The 11535-nt window shown below is 39.7% G+C and overlaps 2 protein-coding genes across 2 annotated transcripts; one reads left to right on the plus strand and one right to left on the minus strand.

The window, feature by feature from the left end:
* Positions 1-1131: 1131 nt before the first annotated feature.
* LOC106742233 (60S ribosomal protein L18) lies at positions 1132-3299 on the minus strand. The gene is made up of 5 exons (XM_014614979.1): positions 3291-3299; positions 2759-2929; positions 2533-2619; positions 1641-1847; positions 1132-1538 (listed from the first exon to the last, which is right to left on the minus strand). Exons 1-5 carry the CDS (start codon positions 3297-3299, stop codon positions 1269-1271), a joined length of 744 nt encoding a protein of 247 aa, XP_014470465.1. The 3' UTR covers positions 1132-1268.
* A 181-nt stretch (positions 3300-3480) lies between these two features.
* LOC106742332 lies at positions 3481-7689 on the plus strand. Its single transcript, XM_014615188.1, has 7 exons — positions 3481-3707; positions 3825-3998; positions 4153-4355; positions 4459-4612; positions 4722-4990; positions 5825-6043; positions 6116-7689. The coding sequence occupies exons 1-7, from the start codon at positions 3659-3661 to the stop codon at positions 6167-6169; spliced, it is 1122 nt and encodes a 373-aa protein (XP_014470674.1). The 5' UTR covers positions 3481-3658; the 3' UTR covers positions 6170-7689.
* Positions 7690-11535: the final 3846 nt, after the last annotated feature.

The following is an 11535-nucleotide window of genomic DNA, read 5'->3' on the forward strand; positions in this document are numbered from 1 at the left end:
TTCCTCCGAGGAATTTATTAGCTGTACGATTTACGTTCGATTTCGGGGAGTACGCGGTGCTACACACGTGCTGCTTTTGTTGAGGGGTTGCGACGACGGAGGAACGTCCCCCCCTCTTCCGTTTGTGATCCCTTTTCACGGATGAAACAGGATGAGGACGTATCGCGTGAGACGCTTAGGATTAAGGCCGCGCGGATAGCGGATACGCGTAGCAATACGGTATTTTTAAGATTTTGATATATTTTCATGGAAGTTGCGAAATGTGATCGTTGATTTGGTCGTTGATCAGAGAGTTTAATTAGAGCGTAAACTCTATCGCATTATTGTGTATTTCGAGATCTTTAACGTGATACCGGTGATTCTTATATATATATATAAAACAGACAGAGATACAATGAACCGGGGCAGAGTTCTGTATGTCGCGCGTGTTAAAAGTACCGGTCGTTTGTGCCAATGCGTTATCGCGAAAAGTATCTGTATTCGCACCGATGAGGTGAAATTCCGCTGAACAAAGAGAGAGAGAGAGAGAGGGAGAAGAATACTTTCGGGATCTCTCGTCTTTTGCGCGCTATCAGCCTGTTGTAAATAAATAAAGTCGCGAGATTCGCGGGAGACTGCTTCAACGGTCAACTCATGTCCTGATAACGATCACGTATCAATGTTCATTGTCACAACGTACAAATTGTATGATATACATAATGTGCAATTTACACACACGCCACACACCTCTGAAGCTTAATGTATTACGCGTGATTTGTAAAGAAAAAAAAAAAAGAAATAGAAGTATATATATATACATATGTGCGCGCGCGGACATCGAGCTAGGCTTAAGGCCTACCCTAAATACGTAGGGACTCTTTCCTTGTATACATGTTGTAATATATTTTATACGCGGATCGCAAGCGAGAATTGTTATTATAAAATCTGAATTTGATTTTGACTAAATAAATATTTCATTCACGAAACGCAGGTCACGTATATACCGCTTCCTTTACCTTGGGGACAAAAAGAAGGTCATAAGAACGCGGATTGCTCCTTCCAGAAAGAGGCGATTGGGTAAGCCGACGGCCATGGAACCAGGAGGTAAAGCGGACCCGAGTGTGACGAAGAAGAGAAATAGAAGACGGAGAGTTGTTATTAAGCCAACATTTATTTCCCAGCCACTCAGCTGAGGTGAAAAAAACTGCAACGGAGGGAACGTCCGTTTATCGTAAGGTATTCAGACGACGAGTCGAATGGTGAAACAAATGATGACGCTGGTATAGACCTTATTTTTTGTAACCGCAGCTACGCCTGCGGCCTCTCGCCCGCTCGAACTTGCGGCCCTTCGACCGCACCAACGGCTTCGTGTGCGAATGCGGCACACCGGGCGCCGGCCCGAAGTGCTTCTGCGCCTCCCGCGCCTTACGCGGCCCCTGCAGCAGCACCGTGCGCTTGCCGGTCGGGGCGCGTAACGCCAGCTGGTCGAACGTTATCAGTTCACCACCGGCCTTCAGGATGCGACCTCTTGCCTTCTCGGTCACGCGCAACGCGCATACCTGCAACATTTCACCCACGGTTATATATATATGTATATATATAATCATATATTTATTTGTAAATATGTTAATTTTATTTTAAATTATTAATTACAGATTTACCGTCAATTTCGGGATCTCGAAGATCCTGGCATCATCCGTGATGGTACCGACTACCACTGCGATAGAGTTCTCACGGTGAGGTTTGCTCATCAGTCGTACGATACGTGCAAGGGAGATTGGCGGCTTGTTGATCTTGCTCATGAAGAGACGCTTCAAAATGATCTTGTTGAATTTAGAATTCGTCCTTCTAGCCAAGAATCTGTATAACTGAAACAGAGACTCCGTTATTGTCATGTTACCACACACAGAAAAATAAGGTTTCTCCAAGCTTCTGTTCGTGTAAAATTGATTTCTCGCAACCACAACTTGAAAACTTATTGAAAGGAGAAAAAAATTAGTGAGATGTATCGACTAATATAATCGCCCTTTTAATGCCATAAAATAAGCGAGATAGGATGGTCGACCATTGTTGCTCTAGCGAACGTTCAAATTGAATCAGTCTATGTAAGATCTGACACAGAGTGCAGTTCGCAATTATATATTTGTTTCTTTGACCTCTGCGCTAAAAGAAATAATATTAGCGACATATCACATCATGAATTCACTCTTAAACACAGAAATAATGTACGAGATGTTTTTGTAAGATATAAAAATTATTTCATATTTCTCATAATCTTTGAATTCATTAATGGATCCAAAGTATACAGAATGAAAGTAAAATACGGTAACAATAATACAATAAAAATAAGGTAGATTTCGAGTCACATGTGATCAAACGTGAACTCTAACCTCAACGGAGCGCTAACAGCGCCAGGTAACGAATACATTGTTCAGAGCGAAGTTGAGAGAACGAGATCAAAGAAGTGTGAACAAGTTCAATTACCGAGTCGAACAGTTTAATTAGAGATTCAAAGTTAAACCTTTGTGGCGGAAATTTATGAAGGTAACATACTTTGACCAGAAGACGTAAATACACATCCTGGGACTTCGGTTCCGTTCGTCGAACCTTCCTGTCATGCTTATGGTTAATATCGATACCCTGTGGAAAAAATATTTATCCTCAATTAAAAGAGAGTATGCGCTATTCGACGAATGAGTACACTCGTCGCTATTGCCGGGCGGCTGGATAATATATCGTTTGATTTTTCGACCGAATTAAGCATCGTCGACCATCTTACCATCTTGATAAACCGGAAAGGAGCCCGAACGCTCTCAAACACGCAGCAAAGAGAAGAACAGTAAAGGGCGACACTAACCGAGATGGCGCTGCAACTTCCTTCAACTGTGCTTGAACAAATATCCTTGCAGCTGCACTTTCTGCACCATATTACATTAAGCCCGTGATCAGTCTACGCATTGGAGATTAAGACGGAACTGAATTTGGCCAATCAGTGCAAAATACATTAAAGTTCGGTAAAATTTAGTGAACTTTGCACTGATTGGTAAAATTTCAATGCAATTTCAATCCTAATTCGTAACTGGGTATCAATATATTTTTTTATTAATTTAACAAATTTAAATAATTTTTTCAATTTCAATAATTTCATTGATACATTTTTTTTTAGAAAATTTACACTTTTCACGAGTTTCAGGTCCTTTTCACGCTAGAGAAGATCTATGGTCCCTCGAATATTGATCGTGAATTTTTGTCTTTAGGGGGAATTCGTGAAAAGTGTAAATATTCTGATTTGGAAACACTTCACTTTTTACTTTTTGCATTTTCGCCCCGAAAGGAAAGGTTATTATCGATAAAAGTTATTATCGATTAAAAATTAGTATCGATCAGATGTTCAACATATTTCCATCAGGGACCGGCTTTAGGTTAGCTTCTTCATTCCGTAGTTTACCGTACAGAGTGCAGCAGCGGTGCGCGTACAGTGTGCCTACTGGTTACTGGCTCTTGCTTCGTGCCTTTGTCAGGTTCGGCAGGGAATTTTAGGTTAATTGAATAGCGGCGAGCCCGGCGAGAGCGCGGTGCGTCGAGTGCCATAAACAGTCGCGGTTCAACGATCCCACGACGGTCACGAAGACCCGGCGGTAGGACGAGCAGTGGCGCGATTAAATGACAAGCAGTCATCATGACAACGCCCGTCAGTGATAAGAAAGCGAGGGTGATCGTTTTGGGAGGTAATTATGTTCTCTCTCTCAATGGTTATTATATCGCAGTTCCGACCGAGCTCGGCGGAAGAGCGATAAGAGGAGTCGGTGACGTACGTCACTGAAAGTCTTATCGTTCTCGCGCAGGATGTGGCTTCATCGGCCGTAATCTCGTGGAATACCTGCTGGACAACGACCTGGTGTCGTACGTGAGAGTCGTGGACAAGGTGCCGCCGCAGACGGCGTGGCTCAATGCGAAGCACCAGCGGATCTTCGAGCACCCGTTGCTCGAGTTCCAGAGCGCTAACTTGATTAACATAGGTAATCGTACCGAGCACTACCTATAGCGAATATAACGTGCAATACAATGCTAATAGTATGATAATAACAATATGAATATGCATGTTGTATATATGTGTGTACAAATGATACATATGATAATATATGAGAAGTTGACGCTTTTCTTCCATCACAGCGTCCTGCCAAAATGCATTCTCCTCCGACGAGCCTATCGATTATGTGTTCAATTGCGCCGGTGAGACTAAAAGCGGCCTCACAGACCCAGTGTATAAAGAAGGTATCTACAAACTGAGCCTAAACTGTGCCCAACAAGCAGCCAAAATCAAAGTCACTCGTTATGTCGAGATATCGTCCGGCAATCTTAATATTTCGGAAAAGGTGATTCTTCGTTGGAAGTATCTTTTGACGATATGAATACATAGCAGGTTATATTGTCAACGATATGAATACATAGCAGTTATATTGTCAACTTGTTACACAGGCCCCTTATAAGGAAGAGGATAGTGGTGAACCCTGGACGTTTGTCGCCAAGTATAAGTTACAAGTGGAGCACGAGTTGAAGAACATCCCAGATCTGAAGTATACTATACTTAGACCGGCCATTGTGTACGGTTATGGTGACAGAAACGGTTTAGGTAAACGATCTTCCTTATGTTTTACTTTATTCTCGGAAGATTCAGGTCCTTCTATTGATTGAACTAATATCAGGGTAAACGATTATTCACACGACTTCACTGTTTACAGCACCGAGATTAGTGGTAGGTGCGGTTTACAAGCATTTAGGGGAAATGATGAAACTACTCTGGGGACCGGATCTTCATATGAATACGGTTCACGTGAGAGACGTCGCTAGAGCTATCTGGCACGTGGCGAATCGGCCGGAAACAATAGGCCAAACGTATAATCTCGTCGACGAGGGAGACTCCACTCAAGGTTCCATCAGTGCCATAGTCTCGGAGTTGTTCAACATCAATCATGATTATTGGGGTACTGCACTGTCTACACTCGCTAAGGTAGGACGAGGATTTGGTACTATTGTTCTTAGTATATGATATACAGGATGGGTCGAAAGTCTGGATACAGTCGAATATCTCGCAACCAAGCAATTTTAAGAAGTTAGATAAACACACAGGCCCTTTTGTGTGTATTAATATATAGTACTATTTTATTAAAATATATTAAAATATTAAATGTATAATATTACGATATTATGGGTACCTATCCAACAAAAGACACAGGCGGCACATAATGTGACAGTGACACAGTGTCAACACAAGCACCTCTCTGCAATGACACAACGCGATACAAGTTGACACAGTTGCAGAGTAAAGTTGAACAATTGTGCCAGTACCATAGCTGCCAACTTTTCATTAATTTATATTTGATGCTCTACAGCACTCGTACTTTGCCAACAGCAAGTATTTTCGACAGCGATAAATAAAAGTTACAATTGACAATGAAGCTATTAGGTTCTTCTTTCGAAACAGATTTAAATCGCTCCAAGAACACGATTAATGACGTTTTAAATTCTGTGATTGGCTACTAGAGTTTTACGATATTACTAATTACTCTTATCATGCTACTTATTACTCCTGGAGCGGTCAAAACCCACTTCATTCGAAAACATACGTAATATTTGCTAAAGTATTATTATCGCCAATTAGTGAAGAAAACGAAGATGTTCCATCGAACATCCATATACTGTGTTCAGTTGTATAACAACAGTGTCTCTCCGAATTTCCTTGTTGAAAGGCATCCTATTAGCAGTAATATACTTGACGATATACGTGTCTGTATTGATAAATTATTACATTCAGAGAACATTATTTATATTGTACGCTTTGCAGGCCGACATGAGTCACGTAGTCGAAGAAGTGAACGATAAACACATGGGCCCTTGGGCGGAAGCTTGCAACAAGGACGGAGTAGTGAACAGCCCTCTGTCCCCATACATAGATCAAGAACTTCTGTACAACAAGCACTTGTACTTACAGCCCGGTAAGCTGACCGAGACCACTGGATTTACGTATCAGTACCCTAAACTGACGAAAGACGCTCTCACAGAGGTAAGCGGCAGTTTACTCTCAAGAAATCCGAATAAACACCGCGATAACAACAGTGTGTGTTCGATCTTGCAGGTACTCAACGATTATGTGAGCATGAAAATCTTCCCACATTCCTTGGTTCTGTGAATTTTAGCAATACGCCGACTGCCGAGTTCGTATATCAAGAAGCTTTCGACGATTTTGTATAAATATTAGACGCGTATACACACACACATATACATATATTGTGTATACATATACATACACGTTTATACGCGCATGTGTATACGTACGTGTGTATGAAAGTGTTTCACCTTGTGCCTAGGGATATATATATATATAAGTTATACATTATATATATAATATATATAAGTTATATACACACTCTATATATTATATGTTATACAATCTTTAATCTCGGTGTTTTACACGCCGATAATCAACGCTAAATGAGTTTATATATACATACACACACCCACACACACGGACAGACATAGGGAGGCATATTTGTATATTAAAACGGGATACGAAGATTTCATAGACGGGCCTATTGCCAATGTGATAAAATAGCAATTAACGTACTTAATTTTATCGTAGCTTCCCGCGAAGTATAACGGGACTGTTTTGCATCCTGACGGTTGCTAGTCAGACATTGACGTTTGAGATTCAGAAACAACGTTGAGGTCTTTGTGCACGAAGATAAATTATATTGAAGTCGCCTATGTAAACTATGTAAGACGTAATGTATAAATCGATTTGGACGAATGTTTTACGACGATTACTTGTTTAGCCGAGAAAAGACGCTTTTTTTATATACAATCTTGTCAAGACTGTGGACTGTACCAGCAAAGTTGTTGAAAACCCGTTATGTACACCTGTTATGTATATATATATACATATATATACACACACATACACACACACACACATAGAAGGAATCACCTCCTCTATATCATCTGTTGCATTCCAACATGTATCTTCCACGAACTGTGAGTCAAGTTGAGAGAAATCTTTCTATTCCAGTAGGAAAAAAAGCGATGCTGTTGCTGTAACACGTTACACGATAACTCGAATGCGTAGGGTCTATAAGAAGGATTGTATTAAATCAAGTACAAACGCTGTTAGAGGGGTGGGGCCTACGAGATGTTACGTTAGACGATATTATTCCTCATCGATGTGAAAACGATCAAACCGGACTTACACACGATTTATGCATAGTATGCATAAATTTAATGTGTAAAAAAAGAAAGAAGAAAAATTACAAGCCCGTATGCAGTCATATGAAGATATTAGTAATATTTAATATTACACTTTCGATTCCACTGTTGTGTCAACGTCTTTATAGAGAGGTTCTTTGATAATAAAGTTGCTCCATTTATTGAAAGAATACTGTATTCACTCGTTATGATCCTGCAGCAGGTAAGACTCGCCGCGCGCGGGGGGGAGGAGGGGGTCGTTCTTCGTGGTAAACACAAGATCGCATTTGTTTGTACACTGTCTTAATTTTATTCAATCATCGATTACAACAAGACGACATGTGTTCAAGAAGGGTCAACAATATTATTAAATATTTCGTGTATCATTCTTTAGTTTTAATACTTTAAACAATAAGATTATAATTTTATGTAGATCATTATACGTAATATATTAAAATATATACTTTTTAATGTTTGTTTTTTGTTTCGCATATCATATATATGTGTGTATTATTATATATTAATATATATATATATACACAATATATATTAATATATATATATACACACAATCGTAGATAAAGGTATGTACAAAGTAACTGCACCCTAAAAACGTCAATATATATGATCGTCGCGATAGGGAATATAATCGAGCTAAATGTCGGTCGAAAGAAGAAGGATGAGAGATGAAGGTTTGCGGAAAATAAGTTAATAAAGTTGCCTTTTTCTCTTAAATGCGTAATATTACATATAATTAACGATAATAATACAAATGAATAAGAAAATTACCGAAAAAATTCTCTTCTTTTGTATATATTATAAGTAAAATAAAGAATGCGCGCGTGTGTATGTGTGTGTGTGTGTGTGTGTAATGCTTGACGTGATAGGTATACACACATACGTGCATAGCGCACATGCATGTACGTGTATGTATATACACATACACTCACTGGGCATGCGACACATATTCTGCGTGAGGTAAACTGCGTAATAAAATTGTAAAAAAACAATAGCCTAATAGGTACCGAGATTAAGTTAAAATTAAGTAATGTAAATCGCCCCGCGCGCGCGCGCGCGGAACGACGATTACGGAGGTATATTCGTTCGACTAGAGCCGCCGTACGATACAATTAATACTCATTGCTGCATATGCTCGACAAATATAGTTCTCGTCTCTGACGTGTATGTGTGGGTTATGTGTTTTTCTTACGTCAGAGCCGTTTCAACCAGAGCGAGAACGCGTAGCTCGCGCGAGTTGGACGGCCCCGTCATCTGTCATACATCCCAAATAACATGTAAGAGAAACATCATGTAACATCAAAGAACGTCCCTTGGACGTCTCAATGTTACTTGGGATCGAGCTTTGCGCGAAAAGAGAATGCGAATGTGAATGTATGCGTGAGAGAAAATAGCCGAATGACGCCGAACTCGACGTCAGCTTCATTCGTTTATGAAAGGGCGATTATTCGAATACGAACGATAAGACCGAGTTCCTCTCTTTGGCTGCCGCATTGTCGATACTCCTGAATCAACAAGGTGGGGTGTTGACGTGTCACGAAAGTAAACGAAGGTGACCGGCCGTTCTCACGGGCAAATTAACCACGCACGGTGTGTAATCGGCGACCCGAGTGCGTGCGCGAAACGTCTCGATAGTGAGAATAGCGATAAGGCGTCACTATTATCTATGATATCGCTTTACACCTCTGATTCATGATGCGTGATTCATAGGAATAGAGCTCTATACACGACGATGTGCTTATTGCTTTTGTACGTACTAAGATAATGTTACATTAACGGATCCCACACATGTGTGTGTATGTGTGTGTTTGTATGTATGTGCGTGTGTGCACGGAGTGTCCCAGTCGCAGATGGCGAATTTTTTATTTAACCCTCGTGGTTCGATTAATTTCACAGCGGTAAAGTTAAAGCGGAAATTAGGCGGAAGGTATAATCAGCGATACAACTCGTAACAGTACTTTTCTTTTTTCGGACGAAGCGGCGCGATTGAACACTGATTCAAGAAAACACTGATTGCGAGAAAAGGAAAACTCGTCTCGGTCTCTGTTAATGAGCGAAAGCCTCGCAGTGAAAACAACAGCTCCTGTGACACCTCCATGGGGACACCCCGTACACCAGTTGACGCGTTCTCTGTTTACCCCTCTCTCTCTCTCTCTCTCTCTCTCTCTCTCTCTCTCTCTCTCTTTCTCTCTCTCTCTCTCTCTCTCGGCACGGCGACTCTGTAGTCAAGTAGTTCACACCTAAAACTTATCACATCCACGAAATTACTCGAGAACGTTACATGGTATATAAAATGCAGTACGAAATGTGTGTCGATCGTATTCGATTACAGATTATTGATTGCTGGGTGGCTTGGGGCGCTCGCACGCCGCTGCGACTACTACCTTTCTCTCTCTCTTTCTCCGCAGGGTGATATTTTTCTTGTTAATTAGACGATGTAGCGACCCGGGAAAAAGATCATACATGAAATTTGTCTCTATATGACCATATATAACCACGAATAATTATATATGTTCACAAAGAAAAAAATATTATGTACAAATCCTATACAATCAAAGTAAATGCTTCTCTCAGCACACGATGTTGACGTTTAAACGAATGACATAATTTTTTTATATAGATATTTATGATTTTTGTGTGTGTGGTTGTGTGTATGTGTGTGACCATATATGGACAAAATTCATGTATAAAAAATTTATACATAATCATATATAATTTTACATAATTATACGTAATCATTTTTTCCCGGGGATGACATGAAATGACGTCGTCGCGGGATTGCGTGTACAATTGGATATACACGTAATGTTACCGGATAACGGAAAGAATACTATAACGATTACGCGCATTACACTACTTAAAACGTAAGAAAGAAAAGAATGGAAACGATGTGTGAGGACAGTTTTGGTAAGCGTATGTGTGAAATTCACTTCTCGGAAAATACTCGTACAACTCTGCCCGACCGATTATCATCACCTAAGCCTGTGTATATGTGTGTGTATATATATATATATATATGTGTGTGAAAAAGAAAAGAACGAGTGAAATAACCTTAGAACACTTAGACATGGGAAAGGAACTTGATCGTTTTCCATGGACTGAAAGTGTGTTCAAGTTACGCATGAGAAAAAAAAAATTGACAGAAGCTACAAATAGACACAGGGAGTTACAATTATATTTAATCGCGCGTGATAGGAAACCGATTTATTGCCGCACAAAATACAATATGCACAGTGGGCATTTTTATATATTGACGTTTTTCAATAAATATCGTTCAAAGCTCACAGCAGAGAAACTATCGAGTATAGGATCTGTTTTCTGTTTCTGCACCAGCTAGTTCTCTTTTCACTTCTTTCTCGAGACTTGGTGAGAAAGAGAGGAAAAGAGAATTAAATAACATCGAAAGGAAGACGATTATTCCATATATACTTTTTTCTCTCTCGCACGCAACTTTAAACACACTTTCGATCCACGGGAAACAATGAAATTCCCCTTCCATATGTTCCAAAGAAGTAGCTCGAGAAAAGCGTTTAGCGTTCATTATATATATACTTTTTTCTCTGGCTGCTCAGATTTTCATTCGACGCACCTCTCTCTCTCTCTCTCTCTCTCTCTCTCCCTCTCTCTCTCTTCGGAATTAATCTCTTTTGATGATCCTTATTTTTGATATAATCAATAGAGCTTTAAAAAGTCATTCTTTATCATGCACGCTGCAGATATATATATATATATAATTTTTTTTAATTTTTCGAAATGTAGAATATTATATAGTAACGTGAAAGCGTAGCTTCTCGAATTTCCGCTGCGTAATATTAAATCATGCGATCAATCGATCAAAAATACAAACGTCCGTACGCGACCGTCCGTGCAATCGAAGTCAGTAAGAGACGCGAGACGACAATAGTCGAACGTGGGTGGTACGTCGAAGCGTAATTTCTTTCCATAATCTGCGAGAGGATAACGATTAATTGTTTAATTCTCACACGGAGAGGGAAAATTTGGTTGAACCAACTGGACGATGAACGAACCAAAGGTGCCTTGATTGAACGAAACAAAATTTCTGCACTGAGAAAAAAAAGACTTAAAGGTTCATTTGTGAAATGTAAGATTTATTTCACAGAAATAAACGTTCACTTAAATACGGCGAAATAAAATGTTATTCCTAGCAAATAAATTAATTAATAAAAAAAACTTAGGTATATTTCACAAAAATATACATTCCGTCATCAGAGTCCAATTTTTCTCTAATCAATAAATATTGATGGAAAATGTCACGAGAAACATTTACTTCGCAAGATT

The sequence above is a fragment of the Dinoponera quadriceps genome, unplaced genomic scaffold (assembly GCF_001313825.1).
Source record: "Dinoponera quadriceps isolate SergipeBrazil2010 unplaced genomic scaffold, ASM131382v1 scaffold628, whole genome shotgun sequence".
Classification (NCBI taxonomy): Eukaryota; Metazoa; Arthropoda; class Insecta; order Hymenoptera; family Formicidae; genus Dinoponera; species Dinoponera quadriceps.

What these genes read in the sequence shown, in the direction of transcription:
- LOC106742332 (XM_014615188.1), top strand. Translation starts at nt 3,659, where the DNA reads ATGACAACGCCCGTCAGTGATAAGAAAGCGAGGGTGATCGTTTTGGGA. An exon ending in GAGGGTGATCGTTTTGGGAG is followed by an intron (nt 3,708 to 3,824) that starts GTAATTATGTTC and finishes GTTCTCGCGCAG; the next exon opens with GATGTGGCTTCATCGGCCGT. An exon ending in CGCTAACTTGATTAACATAG is followed by an intron (nt 3,999 to 4,152) that starts GTAATCGTACCG and finishes CTTCCATCACAG; the next exon opens with CGTCCTGCCAAAATGCATTC.
- LOC106742233 (XM_014614979.1), bottom strand. An exon ending in ATTTACGTCTTCTGGTCAAA is followed by an intron (nt 1,848 to 2,532) that starts GTATGTTACCTT and finishes TCTCTGTTTCAG; the next exon opens with TTATACAGATTCTTGGCTAG. An exon ending in TCGAGATCCCGAAATTGACG is followed by an intron (nt 1,539 to 1,640) that starts GTAAATCTGTAA and finishes GAAATGTTGCAG; the next exon opens with GTATGCGCGTTGCGCGTGAC.